This window comes from Heteronotia binoei, chromosome 1 (genome assembly GCF_032191835.1).
Source record: "Heteronotia binoei isolate CCM8104 ecotype False Entrance Well chromosome 1, APGP_CSIRO_Hbin_v1, whole genome shotgun sequence".
Lineage (NCBI taxonomy): Eukaryota > Metazoa > Chordata > Lepidosauria > Squamata > Gekkonidae > Heteronotia > Heteronotia binoei.
Genome location: NC_083223.1, coordinates 92,454,304 through 92,474,938, shown reverse-complemented (window position 1 = coordinate 92,474,938; position 20,635 = coordinate 92,454,304). Strand labels below are relative to the sequence as shown.

The 20,635-nt window shown below is 42.2% G+C and overlaps 1 protein-coding gene across 2 annotated transcripts in view; it reads left to right on the top strand.

The window, feature by feature from the left end:
• The window catches only part of ASCC3 (activating signal cointegrator 1 complex subunit 3), a 407,532-nt gene that overhangs the window by 11,038 nt on the left and 375,859 nt on the right, over positions 1–20,635 (top strand). For both annotated transcript variants that reach the window (XM_060237502.1, XM_060237501.1), the window contains exons 3-4: positions 3,212–3,362; positions 5,493–6,073. In XM_060237502.1, coding sequence (XP_060093485.1) covers positions 3,212–3,362; positions 5,493–6,073 — 732 coding nt within the window. The remainder of the gene's footprint in view (positions 1–3,211; positions 3,363–5,492; positions 6,074–20,635) is intronic.

Sequence of the window (20,635 nt, the reverse complement as noted above, 5' to 3'; positions counted from 1 at the left end):
GATCTGATTAAAGAATGCAAAACACTTTGCTACAAGCTATGCACATTTTAATGTTTTTGAAGGCTCATATAGGAGATCTTGGTGCTATAAAGAAGAAGGCTGTGGTGCTGTGAGCTACCCATAATTCAAAAAGCATTTTGATGATTTGACATTAGAAAACGCTGCACCCTTGTTTCATGACACATGCTGCTCTAAGCAGGACAAACGATATTCTGTGGATTGATTCTGGCCTACAGTCTGACCAACTGCTATGATTTGGAGAAGTTGGCATCTCCTGCAAGTTACTTTGTTGTATCACTACCCTGTAGGCTGGGTGGTTTTTTGTTGCTTTGCCACAGATTGCTGATGTGGATTGGTGTTGGTAGATCAATCCTTAGCCCACCATATTGTTCACTATGCACTGTATAAAAATCACATAGGGAAATGAGTGAGAAAATGGCTTCCCAAGACTGTAGAGGCTGAACTTAGAATCTCCTTTGGAAATGAACGCCTGAACTGTTAACGAATAGCAGACATTTGTCAAGCAAAAGGCAAACTAGCAGAAATGGTGCAGCAACTTAAAAAAAATCAGCCTCTGCTGCCAATCACATTTTTGTACAGAGTAAATTGAAAAGAAACAAATTGGCATCTGAAAATTTGATACTGAGATGCCATCTACGCCTACACCTACATCTACCCAAGCACTTCAGGTCTGATTCTGATTTCTTGCATGTCAATATAAGCCCAGAGTAATCCTCCTGATTATAATTCATTCCAGCTTTACATCATCATTACTAGAATAGCAGTTGGGCTCCCTCTTCTCTTGTCATTTGAAATGATGCTCTTCTGCAATGAAATGAACCATTAAAAGAGAATCCGTTCACTGAAACACGCATCAGCAACAACTAATATAGCACAAATTGCACAGTACTTAGTGCATTTTTCTTAAATAGTCTCTTCTGATGTATATTAAAGAAAAGTCTGAATACTGGATGCATCTAATAATAATCCAGTCATAGGGGTCTTCCAGCTAACTAGAATCAGCGTGATAGGAAAGAAAAACATAAGGAAATTGGACATGGATTGAGGTTATGTTAATATCCTGTTTTCTTGATTACTTCATCTTACTGAAAAGTGAGAAAATGGGAAGGATCCCAAGAAGGATTATTGACTGGTGAAATGAAGTGGTATTTGTGACAAAGGTTTACTCTTTAAAAGAAATCTTGGAATTATGTTAGGGTAAAAAGAGTATAGATGGAACTCTAACAATCAGTTACCATAGGCTGACTTTTCAGGTGTTTCTTCCCACCTTTTCCCATAGCAGAGAGATGATTTTGAGGAAGGGACAGGGGAAATGGGAGATGTATTAGGGAAAAAGAAGAGTGTTTCTTGAATTTTTTTTTAAATGGACCACAACTAATGGCTTATGAAAGTCATTGTGACATAGACTGTAGAAAACAGATGGTCAAAGATTTGGATGAGTAGATACTGTTTTTGTGTGCAGGCCTAAGCTTTTAAATTATAGTTGTGTGGTGATCATGATTTAAGATCTCAATTAATCAAAACCTTTATTGGCATAGAACAAAAACAACCACAACGACCACAAACAACAACCACAAATTTTAAATATACAAAGACAGTCATTCCACTAGAGCTTTAACTTGTATTCTGTAACCCTCATAGCAATAGAGAGGAAACTCGCCACTTCAGGATTTAAGATACAAGCTACCAACTGTAGTCAGTAAGGACTGACTCTGTGGCATCAGATTCCTGGCGGTAGCAATAGCAGTCCTTTGCATGAGTGTTGTGGCACTATTAGAGACTTAACAGATTTACTATGGCATAAGCTTTTCTGAATCAGATCACTTCAGATACATCTGATGAAGTGAGCTGTGGTCCACAAAAAGCTTATGCCATAATAAATCCATTAGTCTTTAAGGTGCAACAGGACTCCTGGTCTGTTTCTTGCTGACACATTGTACTGGTTTATGCCTTTTCTGAAGCATTTGAATTATTACGTAGTAACAGGTATCATAAATACATTTCTATTTTCTGCTTTATCTTTAAACATGCTCTTCATCAGCAACGTCTAATGCAGGGGTGTCGAACTTATTTGTTATGAGAGACGGATCTGATATAAATTAGATCTTGTTTGGCCGGGCCATGTTGGGCTGGGCCATATGTGTACCTATTTAAGATGAGGTAGTAGAGATATAAACTTTATGAAGGACACAGATAAACACAATTAAATATTTTTTAAAAAACTTAAAACATGCTTAAATCATTAGCACTTGTTGATTTTAAAGGTGCTTTCTTTGTATTTCTCCCATGGGATCCGGGGAACTGGGCAAAGGAAGCTGTGGCTCTTTCCTTCCTCAGGGGACAGTGGAGGGAGGAGTCTCAGCCGATAGAAGGGAGAGAGGCTTGGCTCAGTAGCTCTGCTGTGTGATTGAGATAGCTTGGAAAAACAAGCTCTACCTTCCTCCCCAAGGGAGGAGCCTCACCCAGTGGAGAAAATAGAGGTTTTTGTCTGTAGTTCCTGTTCGATTGAGCAAGCCTTGCAAAACAAGCTGTTATGCAGTAGGAAAGAAGAGATAGGGAGAAGGAAGCAGATGACAGCCAGTTGCTCAGGGGCCTGATAGGAGCCCTTTGGGGGCCTGATTCGCCCCTTGGCCCACATGTTTGACACCCCTGGTCTAATGTGTACCTGTTCATCATCAGTTTGGGTTGAGTAATGTAATGAATACACAGACTTCCAGCATGAGAAAAGTCTTGTTAGTTGATTTTTGTCATCACCTGTTTCTGTCATTTAAATCAGCAATAGTTTGGATGAACGGGGCAAATGGTGGAGTTTCTTCCTTGCATGACTTTATGCTCCATATGTGGAAGAGTGATTTCTACCAATTCCCTGTTCCCACTTCAGTACTAAGAACCTTATATTTACTATATGAAAAGCTCTGTCCACATTAAGGATGGATACAACCCAGTATTTTTAAAGGATTTTGCTGGATTTTCAGGTGAAAGATTAAAGCAAACATTCAATAAAGGTCACTACTACTTAATATATGAATACATACATTTATAGTAAGTTAACTTTTGCTGTTATAATTTAATTCTAATAAATAAAAGGTACTGCAGTGTTTGGAAGATTTGAAAACACATTGTTTCTGATATTATGGAAATTGTGTTTATTGAAATAAATGCTCTAATTACTTATGTTGTTTATGTTTAGAACAAAAGAACACAATTACAGGAACAGTTATTGTACTCTGATCTTAGCTGGAAGAAAATAGTGAAATTTATTGATGAACATTCAGAGAAGGGAATCCAGCAATCTCTACATGGTGATTTAAGGACAATATTACAAGCTGCCAAACAAATAGGTAAGTGGTAATTTAGAGTTACCCTAATAATTGTAGGCCACAGTGCTGTGTTTTTTGTTATTTTGTTTGCAAAGTTCCATTAAAGTTAGTTGTTTGTGGCGTGTCAGTGGCATAATGCAAATGGTCACACTTGCAATTGAGTTTACAACAGTTACTAGACTACAGATGGGTTATGAACCTGCTTATGTAAATTTTAAATCTGCTATTTAGGTAAACAAACATTTCATGTTAAAAATCCAGTTGTACTTTGATTACACAATGGAAAATCTTTGGTGCTTTCTACTGTTGTTTTCTCTAAGCTAGTTCTGTGACTGGCAGGAGCTCTCCAAGGTCCTAAACAAAAACAGTTTTCCCTAGCACCTGCTTCCTGAGATATTTAAAGGGAGCTGCCATGGATTGAACTTGTAGCCTTCTGTAGTTGCATGCATTTTTGTAAGTGTGTGCTTTGCTACAAGGCCATGTCTCATCAATAAAGATTTCTACATGTTATAGTCTAGTATATTTTAGGCAAAACTATATTATATCTCCAATATGCCTGCCTTTGAACCAGGGTATGGACCATTCATGACTTCATTGGCTATGCTATAGTTCAAAAGTTTTTTTAAAAAAGCCCAAACACTTGCTTATAACTGGTCCTGCTTAACTGAAACCTGAGTGGTTCTTTTAAAGGTATGTTACATTTAGTTCTGTGATACTTCTGGTATGTTTTGTTTGTAGTAACTGTTCAGACTACAGACCCATTGGGAGGTCTTGAAGTAGAGGGCTTGAGATTTCAATTGGCTTTGCTTCAGTAAATGATTCTAAATTGATCTAAATCAGTCTAGTAGTACCTTACCTTATGGAATAGATCTCAGAAACTAAGCAGGGTCAACCCTAGTTAGTATTTGGATGCGGGACCACCAAGGTAACAGGGTTGCTATGTGGACATAGGCAATGGCAAACCACCTCTGCTCATCTCTTGCCTTGAAAACCCTACAGGGTTGCCAAAAGTCGGTTGCAATTTAAAATAATAATAATAATAATAATAATATAATTTTGTATGCTATGTGCAAAAAGCTTTTATTTTAAGTTGTGGGAAAGTGTTTAAAAATATGACCCCACTCAGACTTAATTTTGAAATGGTACAGTCCAATATCTTATCACAGCAAACCACCCCATCCTGCATTTTGGGTCTGTTGGCTCTAAGCAAGTGGAATCTCTGTTCTGTGACAGGGTAGGCAAGGTATGCTGGCAAACAGAATGGAGGGCAGCAAAGGAGATACTTGGCCAGACTCACTGAGCCTCAGTGACACTACTTGCTCCCTACAGTCTTGAATTGAATGTGTGAAGCAAAATGGCCTGTTGTATTGTTGTTCAGCATGGGAATAAGGGGGATTGCATGCATACCTCTGCTCTGTGATCGCTGAACATCGTTTATTCTTATGTCTATTACTTTAATGTTTACCTGATTCCTTGTTTTAAGAAACAGAAGATATATTTCTTGTTTTAGATCAGGGGTGTCAAACATGTGGCCTGGGGACTGAATGAGGCCCCCAGAGCAACTAACTGTCATCGCCTCCCTTCTCCCTCTCTCTTGTTTCCTTCACATCACAGCTTGCTTTACAAGGCCTGCTCAATCACACAGGAGCTGTAAAGCAAAAGCTGTATTTTCTCTATTGGCTGAGGCTCCTCCCTTGGGGAGGAAGGAACAGCTTGCTTTTCCAGGCTCTCTCAATTGCGCAGCAGAACTACTAAGCCAAGCCTCTCTTCCTTCTATTGGCTGAGGCTCCCCATCCCATGGTCCCCTGGGTAAGGAAGGAAAGAGCCACAGCTTCTTTTGCCCAGTTCCCTGGATCCCACAGGAGAGATACAAAGAAAGCACCTTTAAGACCAATGAGTGCTAATGTTTTAAGGTTTTTTTGTTTAAAAAATGTATTTGTCTGTGTTAGGTAGCAGAGGTATAAAGTTTATATCTCTGCTACCTAATCTTAAATAGGTACACATATGGCCTGGCCTAACATGGCCTGGCCCGACAAGGTCTCATTTATGTTAGATCTAGCCCTCATAACAAATGAGTTTGACACCCCTATTTTAGATAGTAATTTAACTTGTAGGTTGTTATCTTCTTCTGATTTTTGTTTCTATGAACAGTGGGAAGTGAGAATGGAGAAGAAACTATTGAAAGTGCCTCTGTTTTCCTGTTTAAAACACTTTACACGAGAGAGTATGTTGGTCATGAAGAGACCAAAGCCATTAAGCAGATGTTTGGCCCCTTTCCATCATCATCAGCTACTGCAGCCTGTAATGCTGCATCTCGGATTGCTTCTCATTTCACTGAAGAGCAGCTCAGTGCCCTACTGCAGACAGCAGAAGAGCAAAATGGTGACACACAACAGTGTTTTGGTAAAAACATCAAGTTTTCATTTGACATGCATGATTTAGACCACTCTGAAGAACTGCCAGTAAATGGTGAAATGGATGGACAGAAATGTATCAGCTTGGATTACAAGAAATTTCTGAACAGTAGTTTAGAACACTTCCCAAATGGTTATGATGAAAGCTTGATGAAGCCATCAGAGAAGGTGGATGATTCTTTCCTGTGGTGTGAGGTTGGGAAGTATCTGAAAGCATCACTAAAGGGGACTCCTGGAGGTCCAACAATGGAACATCTTTGCTGCACTTTGTATGAGATGCTTGCTTCAGTGAAAAGTGGTGATGAACTTCAGAATGAGGTAGGTTTACTACTCTTCATAGTATTAATATAGACAAGTGTTGTTTCTTTTGCAGTCAACTTCAAATGATCTGAGAAAAACCATAAGGATAGTCATTGAGGTCAGTATCTACTAATTATTGTTAGTACTATGTTCCAGTTTGTCCCAGAAACAGTAATGAGTTAACCAGTATTGGCATTGCTAACATAATCATTGATATTTGCTTCAGCGCACATGTGTGACAAAGTGTCTGACAACATGCGATTACAGCAGTGAAATACAGATGCTTCTTGCATTACATTCTAGTTGAATGTATAGTTTTAAAGGTGAAAATCATTTTAAACAACTGAGGGCATCACAGCATGTTACTGCTTAATCTAGTGTGGCTGAATGCTGCTTGTCAGTTGAAGAAGTTAGACTTTATCTGCTTCAAAACTGTATAATTACTTGGTGCTCTTTTTCTTTATCAGAGACAATCAGACAATCACTCCACCAACCAAGAGCAAGGATAAAACACCACATTTTGAGTTTGTTGCAAGTGAGAGGAATGTTGAGACAATACAGGACTCTAATATAATTTCTTAGTAAGGGGAGTCCCTTGCCACCTGTGATCTTGAGTCTGTTGTACCTGTTGAGTATTCCACTTGGTTGGTTACTCATTATTGTGCACACAGGTCTCATTCTCTCCCTCGCTGTAAGAGACATATGGAGGTTCTATCTGCTGATTATGCTTCCAGAGACCATGGTCCTCCAATAGGCCAGGCTTCTGATGACTCTAATTCCTCAGACTCTTCTTCCACCAGGGAATAGGGAGAACTTTCAGAGGAGAAGGAACCATTAGTTACTACAATGAAGACTTGTCTTTTATAGTTGGATATTTTTCTTAAGATTCTTCCTAAGGTACTATGCACCCTAAAGATCCCTTTCAGTCAGGGCCTTCCCACCAGGAGTGGGGTGGCCTTTCCCAGCAGGTTTTTGACAAGGTAGTCAGATCTGAGCGGGAAACCCCAGCCAGACCATATAACATTCTTTGGTTCCTGAGGCTGCATACTGTTTTAAACTCTGGGTAGGGGATGCCCTAGTTGCCAGCCTGTGGTCCACCTCAGTCATTTCGGAAGAATTAAATGGGCTCCCTAGGGATCCATGCAATACAGGAATAGACCAATTCTTATGTAAGGACACTGAGGCACCTTCAGCTGCCTAAAGGGCCTCCATGGCAGGCTCCCTCTTCTCTAGGACTGTTTAATTCCTGGGCCTCAGATCTCTCAACAACTGACAAAGACATCCCCAAAGAGTTGAAGGATGAACTTAAGAAGATTGCTCTAGCAGCGACCTTCTCCATGGATGCATCCTTAAACGCAGTTCATTTATCAGCCAGGGCTATGATACCCAATGTCACTTCCAGGTGCTCCATCTGACTACATAACTGACTGCCCAGAATCGAGTAGCTAGCATCCCTTTTATGGGTGTTAATATTTTTGGGGATGACATGGATAACTACCTAATAAGAGGATAAGGACAAAAAGAAGGCTCTTCCCATGTGAAAGAGGGAAGCTAAATCCAAGAAGTGCTTCTGTTCATTTCATGACTCCAAGGAGAACATCAGTTTTCGACCATCTAAGTCAGAGGAGTCGAACTCATTTGCTATGACGGCTGCATCTGACATAAATGTTGGGCTGGGCCATGCATGCCATAAAATGTAACATGAGGTACCAGAGATATAAACTTATAAAGGTGATTTCAGATGTCGAATGACAATAACAGGCGAATGACAGTTGCAAACTTGATTGGATTAGGTGCGATATGCAGAGGGATAGTAGGTATGAATTTACAAGCATTGGTAACAAGGCAGGAAACCTGTCTCAATTCCATCCAGGAGGATTCAGTCCAGGAGGACGCAAAGAATATATGGATGTGTCTGACATTAGAAACCACAGCATTCAGTTGCTGATGTAAGAGTATCAGTGGTCTTGCAAAGGAATTTCAAAGGGAGATTAGAAAGAGAGGCTGATGAATTGCAATTGATAATGAAGCTCAAGACAATGCCTCCTCCTGAACTGAACTGAGACCTAGTTTTCCTTTCTCGTTACCAATGTGTGCTATTATGATTTGACATCTGAAATCACTCCGCTCTCCAATATATAAGGACCAGTCCAAGTGTTCTAATTCCTAATCAGGGTCTTTTTGAAAGAAAATAAATCCAGAAAGAACAGAGAAATCAATTTTTTTTTAACCACTACTTTTCAGAATAAACCAAAATAATTTCCTCAATGTATATTGTGCTTGTAAGAAGAATCCATCCACCCTTCCTCCTTCTGAAGAAGTCTGTTTGCACAACAGAGCTTATACCTGGAATAAAATATTTTTGGTCTTGAAGCTGTTATGGAATCTGACTTTGTTTTCTGTCTCTCTCTTCCCTTCCCCAGAGAAGGAAGCAGAACCACTCTCTGTGTGTGCATATGCGCACACGCGTGCAAGAGAGACAAAAGCTTGTTTTTGTATCTCTTTGCAGAGAGCAGGAAGCAGCCATGAAAATCTCTGTGTGCCTGTGTGTGTTTGTGTGTGTGAGAGAGGGTTGTCCTCCTGTCTCTCCTGCAGGAAGCTGCCACAGAGCTGTGTGTGTGAGAGAGGTGGGGAAGGCAAGAAGCATAGAGCTACTAGGAAGCTGGGGGAAAAGCAAGCTATGGTATGGTTACAGGAGCAGCCCTGGAAAAGCAAACAAGAGAAGGAAGTTGCTCAGGGGACAGACTTGGGCCCTCCATGGGCCAGATGTTTGATGCCCTTGGTCTACGTCTTTAAAGAGTCGCAGCCCAAGCCCCCTGGGGACCCTAACCACGCCTTTCATAGTTTGGCCAATCAGGCCTCACTGGGTACAAAGAAGAGCTCTTCTGCATGACTCTTCCTGCCACCCATCCCCACCAAACATTGGTCATCTTTATTTTTTTGCAGATCACTGGAAGTTATCAGTCAGTGATCAGTAGGTTCTGGTCACAGTCTCCGAGAGCTACTCTCTGGAACTACAGACATTTCCCTGCAGCAGATTCAAGTCCTAACTAGTTGGAAGAAACACTGGTTTCTTCAGGTGATTCAACATCTGTTGGATATTGGTGTCATAGAACGGGTTCCACAGAATCAGAAATTTTCAGAGGTCTACTTAATCTTCTTCATTGTTCCAAAGAAGAATTTATAGATTTATAGGCCTCCCTTTCTCAGGGCGGCTTCCAACACGTTAAAACAATCAAATCAGTTTAAAACAATTAAAACAGTTTAAAATTAAAACAATTATGCTATAACTCACAATTAGGTAGGGTGGCAAAGATGGTATTAAGAGATCAATTCGGCTTGCTTGTCCCAACCTAGATGTTCAAATCCTGGCTATCTTTGTTACAAAGAATCAGTACAATGCAGTCGGTGCAGGTGGTCCGTCTAAATGATAGGACGCCTGCCCGCCTCAGCCATAGGCCCGATGGAACAGCTCCATCTTACAGGCCCTCTGGAATGGTAACACATCCTGGAGGGCCCGAACATCCACCGGGAGCTGATTCCACCAGGTTGGGGCCAGGACTGAAAAAGCCCTGGCCCTGGTTGAGGCAAGCCGGACGTCCTATGGGCCAGGGATGGTCAGAAGATGTTGGCCAGCTGATCGTAGCGACCTCCGGGGCTCATATGGGGAGAGATGGTCCTGCAGGTATGCTGGTCCCAGGCTGCGCAAGGCTTTGAATGTCAATACTAAAACCTTAAAGCGGATCTGGTACTCAATTGGTAACCAGTGCAAACTGCGCAGCATCAGCCAACTGCTTGCCCTTACAGGCGATTCAGACAGCAATCGTGCTGCTGCATTCTGCACCAGCTGTAGCTTCCGGATCAGCCTCAAGGGTAAGCCTGCATAGAGCGAGTTACAGTAGTCTAGCCTGGAAGTGACTGTTGCATGGATCTCTGTAGCCAGTCCCGAGGGACCAGGTAGGGTGCTAGTTGTTTGGCCTGCTGGAGATGATAAAAGGCAGATCGTGCAACAGCTGTGACCTGGGCCTCCATAGAGAGGGTGGCATCCAAGCTCCTCACCTTCTGGCTTGGCACAAGAGATGCACCATCCAGGGTGGGAAGCTGGATCTCCGATCTTGGTCCCCCCGATCCAGGTACAGGACCTCCGTCTTAGTTGGATTAAGCTTCAGCCAGCTCAATTGCAGCCAATCAGCCACTGCTTCCAGCACCCTGGTTAGATGATCACGTGAGGACGTGAAGGCCATTCTGGATTTGAAATGGCTGAATCACTGGATAAAGATCAAAAAGTTCTGGGTGGGAACACTCAGGCCAATAATCTCCGCTATTCAGAAAAAAGACTTTTTAGCTTTGATAGATTTGTTGGAGGCCTGTTTTCTTATTCCGATTCAGGACTCTCATGAGAGATTCCTCTGTTTTGCCTACAGCAGAAGGTACCTCCAATATTGGGCTCTCTTATGTGGTATCAAGACTATTCCAAGAGTATTCATGAGAGTTGGTTTCCCAGGTAGCTCTCCTAAGAGTGTGCGGACTCTTATCTGGGAGAACCGGGTTTGATTCCCCACTCCTCCACTTGCACCTGCTGGAATGGCCTTGGGTCAGCCATAGCTCTGGCAGAGGTTGTCCTTGAAAGGGCAGCTGCTGTGAGAGCCCTCTCCAGCCCACCCACCTCACAGGGTGACTGTTGTGGGGGAGGAAGGTAAAGGAGATTGTGAGCCGCTCTGAGACTCTTCGGAGTGGAGGGCGGGATATAAATCCAATATCTTCTTCTTCTTCATCTTCTAAGAACTCAGGATGCTTTGTTTTTTCCTTATTTGGATGACATTCTTATCAAGTTTCCCTTGTTATAGCAGGAAGTGTCTGATGTGGAGAATATTCTTGTCTGTCTGCAAGACCATCAACAGGGAGAAGAGCTACCTTGTACCCACACACCAGGGGCTTTATCTGGGGGTTGTCATAGAACTGATTCAGGACCAGGTCTTTCTGTCTCAAGAGAGGAGAGAGAAAATCCTTTCCCTGATGAGGGGTACTATGCAACAGTCTTGCTTGGAAGCCGTTCTTCTGGCAAGACTCATGGGGATGCTTGTTTCCTGTCAGAATGTTATCCCTTGGGCTTACCCTCTCTAAAGACTTCTTTTCCATGCTTGCCCTCTCTAAAGACTTCTTTCCCCCTTCTAAGCTGTGATAGCTCACAAAAGACACAACATCAAACTTCCTAACAGCCTCCTTCAGGAATTACTAGGATGTAAAATTTCCGGAAATTTTGAAGCTCGGAAAACCCCCCCCAGTTTTTTTCCATTTTTTTTTTAAATGGAAATGTTCGGAAAAATTGAGTTCTACATTAGTACTTCTTTTTCTTTTCCAGATTGAAAGTCATCTTGATACTTTAGGAACATATTTATTTTTATTTATTTATTTATTCTATGACTTATATCCCGCCCTTCCCATAAAATGGCTCAGGGCGGCTCACAACAAACGATAAAACAATAAACAGAGTGCAAAGTTATTACATTTAAAAAAGTCGAAGCGTTTAAAACCTAAAAACCTTAAAATCTTAACGTTAAAACTATACAGTATATTTCACTGAAGTCTGATAAGCTACATTTATCTAGTCAGGCGTAGGCTAACCGGAAGAGGCTTGTCTTACAGGCCCTGCGGAACTGAGTAAGATCCCGCAGGGCCCTCACCTCTTCCGGCAGCTGGTTCCACCATGTGGGGGCCATTGTAGAAAAGGCCCTGCCTCTGGTTGTCTTGAGACGGACTTCTTTGGGCCCGGGGATGGTGAGAAGGTTTTGCATCCCAGACCTCAGTACTCTCTGGGGAACGTGTGGGGAGAGACGGTCCTTCAGGTAGGCAGGTCCCAGGCCATATAGGGCTTTAAAGATAATGACCAGCACCTTGTACCGGACTCGGTATATTATTGGAAGCCAGTGCAGAGCCCGAAGACCCGGCCGAATGTGCCCCCACCTTGGGAGGCCCAATAACAGCCGGGCCGCGGCATTCTGCACCAGCTGCAATTTCCGGGTCCAGCACAGGGGCAGCCCCATGTAGAGGGCATTGCAGTAATCCAACCTCGAGGTGACCGTAGCATGGATCACTGTTGCTAGGTCGTCGCGGTCCAGGAAGGGGGCCAACTGCCTTGCCCGTCTAAGATGAAAAAACGCGGACTTGGCAGTGGTTGCTATCTGAGCCTCCATCTTTAGGGACGGCTCCAGTAGCACCCCCAGGCTTTTGACCCTGTCCGCCGCCGTCAGCGGCGCACTGTCAAAAACCGGCAGGGGGATTTCCCCCCCTGTCCACGACGGCCCAAACAAAGGACCTCTGTCTTCGCAGGATTCAGTCTCAGTCCACTCAGTCTGAGCCACTCAGCCATGGCCACATAACATATGACTATGGACAATTTTACTTGGCATGAAATTATCACAACTAGCATATTAAAAATATAGTGTATCCAAACAATTATTACAAACAGAATTTACTTTTAAAATAATATTTATTTGTAATTGTAACAAATGGAGCAACAATCTCATGAACTGTTTACTAGTTTATGTGGAACAGACAAAAAGCTCCACAATTTTTTTTTTAAAATCCAGAAGTAACAATTATTCATATTTCTTCTCCACAGTATTAAATAAAAAACAAAAAAAACATTCTCATAATGTTTTATGAGAATTCAGGGATTCAGGGGCTTGGCCTTGCAGCGGCTCTCCTCTTTTCTCCTCGGTTGGGGACAAAGGGTGGCGATCAGGGGACAATCATCTCAGAGACATCCGCTTAATTGTGAGGTGCCTCAGGGTGCAGTGCTCTCCCTGATGTTGTTCAATATCTATATGCGCCCCCTTGCCCAGATTTTCCAGAGATTTGGGCTGGGTTGCCATCAGTATGCTGATGACACCAAGCTCTATCTGCTGATGGATGGCCGGCTGGCCTCTGCCCCTGAAAATTTAGTCCTTGCACTGCAAGCCATGGCAGGGTGGCTCAGGCTGAGTCATCTGAAGCTGAATCCGATGAAGACAGAGGTCCTTTGCCTGAATTGCGGTGGTCTGGGAAGGGAAATCCCTCTACCAGCTTTTGATGGGGCACCACTGATATCGGCACCCACAGTCAGAAGCTTAGGGGTGCTACTGGAGCCCACATTGGCAATGGAGGCCCAGATAGCAGCCACTGCAAAATCCGCCTTTTTTCACGTTAGGCGGGTACGACAGTTGGTCCCCTTCCTGGAGCGCAGCGACTGTGTTCCATGCAACCGTCAGCTCGAGACTAGACTACTGTAATGCCCTCTACATGGGGCTGCCCTTGTCTCAGATCCGGAAACATCAGTTGGTGCAGAACGCAGCCTTTATTAAGAGGGTGCAGCATATTCTTTCAGGCTAGGGCTCTCTGCTTTCTAGTCTCCCTGGGGCATACTGCTTTTCAATTCCCATATGAGGAAGCTACCCCACCCTAGACCACCAGAGAATTGAAAGTTTGTTTCACTTACCGTGACACTCCCTTCTCAGTGGCCCTAGGGTGGGGTAGTCTCTTCCCACTTAAGGGTAGGGACTGGTCTTTTGGAGTTAGCTTGTGGCCCAGTTGAAGTATGCTGCTTGGCCCAAAGGTCTTGAATTCTTTTTTCTTCATGACACCCTGTGGGGACCCCTCTTCACTCTTTGGCATTGTCTGTTCTTTGCTATAATTATATATCTCTTTGTTTCACTGTTTTGGTGTTTTGGCGTTGTTGTTGACCGGTTTATTATTCTCATGGATCAGAGTTAGATGCTTTGGAAACAGCCTGGGAGCTTGGTGAGAAGATCCTCCCCCATGGGATCTAAATCATCAACCATGACTGCTTCCAGGAAGGAACTGCCATTGTCCGACAAAGAGCAGGATTTTAGTCAGTCCCTCAGTTCTGTAGGCTGGGTCAGCATATATCTGTATACATTTAAACAACTGGGTGGGACAGACAGCGAAAGAAAGAAGAAAGAAAAGGGACTGCCAAGCCCAAGAAAAAGATAAAGAGAATCAGGGAATATTTATACTTACTGGGTAAAAAATGAGCAAATACTTAATATGCTACCTTTCTCTTTGCACAGTCAGCATCTGCTGGAAGCCTAGTCTTTACTTAAGAGGATAATGATGAGAAGCAGGGCTTTTTTTGTAGCAGGAACTCCTTTGCATATGAGGCCACACACCCCTGATGTAGCCAATCCTCCTGGAGCTTACAGTAGGCCCTGTACTAAAAGCCCTGTAAGCTATTGGAGGATTGGCTACATCAGGATTGGCTACAAAAAAAGCCCTGAAGAGGAAATATATGCATTTACTGAAGGGCGCAGTGGCTTTAGAGGGTGTGGGGCTCAGACTAATGCATGGATTGTGTTGCTAAGTGAGTGGGTTGTGGCATACCCTGGACGCTGCAAGTCATTTAACAGCATTGTCCCTGCGTGGTTCTGAGCTAGCATTGTCTGTATACACTAGTTGGAGTATTGTGTCCTCCATCCACTTCCTTGCAGATTGACTGTTTCACCTTTGCTGGCAGCTGCTAACTTTATGAACAAATATTTGTCTGTGAGGGTTTGTTTTTTGTAATAATGAAAAGAAAAACTGAAGAATATTTATGGTCGAATTAAGTATCTATTAGCCTTTTCCAAATGTTCTTGGGGAAAATTTGTTAGCATAATTTTGTAAATTTTAAGGTATGATGCTTGTAAAAGTGACCAAAGAAATACTTTGTGGAACAAAAATAGTAGGTGAAGGATAAAAATGTATTTCTGAAATAGCATATCTGTCCAAGAAAAAGTTGAAATGCAGTTAAACCCTCCCCCCAACTCCTGCTTTCCTTTGTGACCATCAGCAGTTTTTGAAATATGATACACTGGATTTAAAATGGCTTTTGTAATTCATCCTGATTCCCTGTGAAAAAGGTGGACTGCAAATAATGTAAATAAATAATTTTTTTAACTTCTATACCTGCACACAGACAGTGACTCAATTGCTTTCAGAGATGTGTACATTCAACCCAAAAGAGAATAATATAAAAGAGTCAATATACTTGTTGTGGATGAGACACAAAGGGGCAAGAGAGGCTGTGACAGTTATGGTGGTAGAAAGGCACACTGGTGTCTGACTAGGTGAATGTGGGAAAGGTGCTTTTCTCCAGATAGAAAACATCCTTTCAACTGCAGACAAAACATGCTAGCACTTTGATGTGTTAATAGCTCTTGGATGGATTGTCCATGTTCTGGTGGGGTTGAATTCTAGGATCTGGCACCCAGGTTGGTTAAGGTTCTAGGCAGGGCTCTTTTTTGTAGCAGGAACTCCTTTGCATAATAGGCCACACACCCCTGATGTAGCCAATCCTCCAAGAGCTTACAGTAGACCCTGTAATAACAGCCCTGTAAGCTCTTGAAGGATTGGCTACATCAGGTGTGTGTGGCCTAATATGCAAAGGAGCTCCTGCTACAAAAAAAAAAAAATCCGCCCTGGCTCTAGGAATTCATGTGTGGAGGGGTGTGAAAAAGAGAGCCTTTCCTTTGTTCAAGGGTTTGTTGGTAGAACTGCTGACCGGTCCTTTCAGGGCTATTTCGCCTGTGGGCATTGGCACTGAAGGATGATAGTGGGATGATGCTTAAGACGTTTGCAGCTGTTTTAAAGAGGGGGACATTGTGCAGCTAACAAGGACCAGATAGGCCATGGATTGTAAGTACCTAGTTAATAACTTTCCTTTCCTTTATTTTGCTTTGTTCACCTAGATCTGTCTTGAACTGCCTTGAATTTGTGCCTCATAGAAATAAAGTTGTTTAATTAGATGGAGCCTGCACATTCCTTACCCACTTCTCTAGGCTACTTGGCATGCTAAAGTAATACTCCTTCATGGCATCAGTGTTGGGCAGTCCCATGAGAGAGAAGGGCTGAATTTTACTCAGGGTGGTGGTGGTGTGAAGGGGGGCAAGGAGTGAGTGGTCTTCTCCACATGATGACACTATTCTTTGTGGTTCTTTACAGTTCCTGTGACAAAGCCATGTGCTGTAAAGGTCTCATCTGTGGCTGATTTCAGTGTTCATTGTGAGTTAGACTTTATACCACATGGTAAAATAGGCTGAACTGGAGACTTTCCTCAAAAGTTGCTTTTTAACTTGTTGAGCTGTTCTTAGAGGAATGGTATTGCACAATACCTCCAGAGGTTTCATTTATCTTTTATCTGATGGTAGACTTTAAAGCTTATGCTAGAGTAAAAAGAAGGTGCTTTAAAGCTTGTTCATTTTTCATCTCCAGAAGGGTTTTTGCATAGGAGAGAAGAAATGCATTTTAACCTGCCCGTTTCTTCCTGGTATGGTCTGAAAATAAATACTCTATAGGGGGTGGTGAGGCATTGACCTTTGGTTGTTCCATGTTCATTACATAACTGGAGCATTCTGTGAGGTCCTGCAGGGGAGCCAGCTACCATAGATGTGAGTCAGTTTCAGGTGCATCTTTTGCACATCCCTAAAGCACACAGGCAACCCTCTGGGTTTACCAGTTCATTCCTCCCTATCTGTCTATGGATTTATAAAGTATACACATGTTACTATAGCTCCCTCTTCTGTCATTCTTCAGTAGTTTTGATTTTAAAAAGTCCTTGCTGGAGATAAAGAAAGTGCGCTGTGAGTGAAATCCAGAGGTGTCTTTGTATGAACTGAAGACACTTCTGTTGCTGCCAGCAGTGTCCATGATTTTCATGGATCTCTCTTTCAAGATGTAGACTCCCCCCAAATAAATATCAGGCTTTTTCTGGCTGTTCCCCAGTTCTCAATGTAAGCTGTTCTGGGAGGCTGTAGAAGATCTTTTCCACTCATTCAGCCCCTGCTTTTGGGCTTTCATGATCCAGTCACGTATTTATTAATCTTCATTCTAAGTCTTGGGGTCAAATGACACATAATGATGTAATCTGAGTATAGCCCTCTGCCCCCAGCTTTTAAACAAAAATATAATTGTTCATACTGCAATTTGTTCTAGAAGACCTGTTTTTTTTGTCTGGGGAGGGAGGTGCTTTTAACCTTCTCTGTGGTTTTGCCATTAGAAAGCCCCTTGTCTTCCCCCTCCTTGCCTTCTGATGTGTATTTTTATTCACAATTGCTCTGTTGTAAGCCTATTGAAATCAGTGGGTTTAAATAGAATTGAATCTGGAATATTGTCAAATCTCAAGGATATGGCAAAGCTGTAAAAAGTGGAGAAGATGGGAACCATAATGACTGTGGAGTTGGAGCACCTTTCCTGTGAGGAAAGGCTAAGGATTCTGGGACATCTGTTTAGAGAAAAGGCAACTGGGGGGGCATGATAGAGGTTTATAAAATTATGCATAGCTCTTTTTTCCTGTTCTATAATATTAGAATTTGGGAGCACCCAATGGACTTGATGGTAGTAGATTCAAGACAGGAAAAGGAAATAATTATTTACTCAACAAGTAATTAAATTGTGGTGTTCACTTTCAAGGGATGTAGTAATGGCTACAAACATAGATGGCTTTAAGATGGATTAGACCAATTCATGGAGGATAGGTCCATCAATGGCTATAAGCCACGGTGAGTAATATGTACTGAGGCAGCAAAACTCTGAATCTGAATGCTGGTGTTAGAATGCAACATCATAGCTTCTGTGCCCTATTGCAGGGGTGGCCAACGGTAGCTCTTCAGATGTTTTTTGCCTACAATTCCCATCAGCCTCAGCCAGCATGGCCAGTGGCTGGGGCTCATGGGAGTTGTAGAGAAAAAACACCTGGAGAGCTACCATTGGCCACCCCTGCCCTTTTGGCATTCTAAGGCTCCTGTTTTGACTGCTGTGTGAAACACTATGCTGGACTAGTTGGACTATTGGTCTGATGCAAAAAGGCTCTAATGTTCTTATTGCAAGGCAACTTTTGTGGCTGCATTTTCTCATGGTAGAACTATGCGTGAGTCAGTTGCATAGTTTGTCCCTTGCTTTTTAATTGGAAAAGCAGTTGTGTCCATCAATTATAGACTAGCACTGGACAATCCCATTTTAATACTCTTTCAAAATAATTGATTATGCAAATTCCATACTGCGGCCTCTTAGATGCCTTCATTGGTTTTAAATTCTTGGCAGAGGTAAGCATAAAGTATTTGGAGCCTGCTCTTGGCTTTCCTTTCCAGTTGTGCTGATATGCAGTAAGGTTCTCAAGTGGTACTAGCTCACGCGCTTTGAATTGCTGAAAATGCCTTCCTATTTCTCCCTCACGCTGGGAGACAACACGCTCTAAGAACTTCACTTACAATAATGGCATCCATATACAAACTTTTTTATTAGAATGGGAAAGCTGAGATTCTGTGACTACTGTCTTTTTCACTACTGAGTGATGCTTAATTGTTTCCCCTCAATTTAACTTCTGTATCCTGCTGTTTCTACATGTTATTTGTTTATAGTAATTGTAAGCTTCACTTGGCAGAGAACATCTCTGTTACGTATCTGTACATTGCCTAGAGTAATGAAGTCCTGCCCTTCAGGTTTGAGGCACCACTAGTCATCATTATAAATAATAAGTCCTTGTTAAGCCATTAATAAAAGCAAATACAACCCATCTCTTATTAGGAATGCTCAGTTCCCATCAAAATCATTGTGTCTTATTTACACCCAGTATTGGCATTGCTGACATAATCACTGGTATTTGCTTCAGTGCACATGTGTGACCAAGTGTCCTACATCATGCGATTACAGCAATGAAATACAGATGCTTCTTGCGTTATATTCTAGTTGAATACATAGTTTTAAAGGTGAAAATCGTTTTACACTAGTGGTTTCACAATCCCTGTTTAAGAAGGTAGTATTATAGCCTCAGAATACATAGAGCTCAGCCTGACAATTGAGGGCATCACAGTGTGTTACTGCTTAATCTAGTGTGGCTGAATGCTACTTGTCAGTCGAAGAAGTTGGACTTTATCTGCTTCAAAACTGTATAATTACTTGGTGCTCTTTTTCTTTATCAGAGACAATCAGACAATCACTCCACCAACCAAGAGCAACCATTCACCACCACCCACAGATTTGAGAAAGAACTATTAAGCTGTCAGAGCTTTCTGTCTCTTGACTGGCTGAAGCTTCTTGTGTTGCCTCAAATTAAATGCCAGGTTCTACCCCTGACGATGCCATTCCATCAATTCCTTTAACTGTCAGCTTTGCAAAAAAAGGGTTCTAACCCTGACCCTGTAAACTGCAGCTTCCTGGAAACTGTCCAGTGGCTCATAGAAATAATGCGATCAGATCACTAATCAGCCTAATTTGTAATTAGAACAATGACTCTATCTGATCATCTGTAAATCTTTAACTTTTGTTCTTGATTGATGAAGGCTTTCTTGGCAAGCATGTTTGCTCGGATTAATCTTACTGCCAGTCCAAGAACTTTCCTTTTAGTGTCACAGAAACACTAGCAATCTTTCTTAATCATGACTCCAGGTGAAAAAACCAACATGATAGACCTTGAGTTCCATTATTCATGGCTGGAATACTTTTTTGGCTGGCCTATTATAGACAGTCTAATTTCCCCCCTAGCTAAATGCTTTGGACCCTCAGGACATTCCTTTATGATCATCAAGGGAGCTGGAAGCTACACTCATATGGCAAACTGCCAGGTTTAACTGGAGATCCAACTGAGCTTTTAAACTGTAATTAAGGCAAGTAACAGAGAAGATAGAGATTCATCCTGAGAGGCAAGAGTGAAAATTCCTGAGGCTGCGGTCTCAATTTGCAAACCATGGTTTTCAGAAACTGCAAATATGAGGATATGAACTTGTTTGGAGATGTACCGTATATTTTTGGTGGCGGGTGGACAAACTACTCTCTTCTTTTCATAAGTTATTTTGGTGAAATACTGTGAACAAAGCAAGATTAGATTTGGGATAAACACTCCTTCATGGAATAACATACCTCATAGGGTGATGGTTGTGAGGATGACATGGAGGAGGGGAAAACAGTAAGCTGTTTTGAGACCCCACTGGGAAAAGAATAGTCTCTCTCTCTTCCCCTTACCCCATAGTTTCATTGTGCTCTATTTTAAGGGGAAAATATGCTGCTTACTGGAAATCAGGGAACTTAATATTGAATTCCATTTGAAGGGTGCCTGTAGTACAGCTCACTGTGAAGAACCTGACATTTGTACCACAACATTTGGCTAAATGTGCACAGTTGCTGTCAACAGAATTGACTGGACATTTTCAGAACCTCATCAGAGTTCCTCATTTTACAGATCCTCATGTTGATCTTTGTATTGTCTTTTAAAATGGCAGTGACTTCTTTCCAGCACCTTCATGTAATTGTTTGCAGGTGTCCAGAGTTATACCCTTCTAAACTTGGAAGGTCACAGCTCTGTTTAGGAATGCAGGACTGGAGTCTGTGGGGAATGGGAAGGAGATTTCATGTGATGCATGTAGGGCCCAAGCCATTTTAGGTTTTGACTAAGAAAAAGTCTTTCTATTTGTGAGCTTTTACTTTTCTCCATATTTCAAGGCAATATAGTCTAAGAGCTTTTTACGGTTTGTTGAGTAATTCTCTGAAATAAATGATTAATTCCTTGGAATAAATGATTACACATGAGTTGTTCTTTGGTGTGTATTTTTA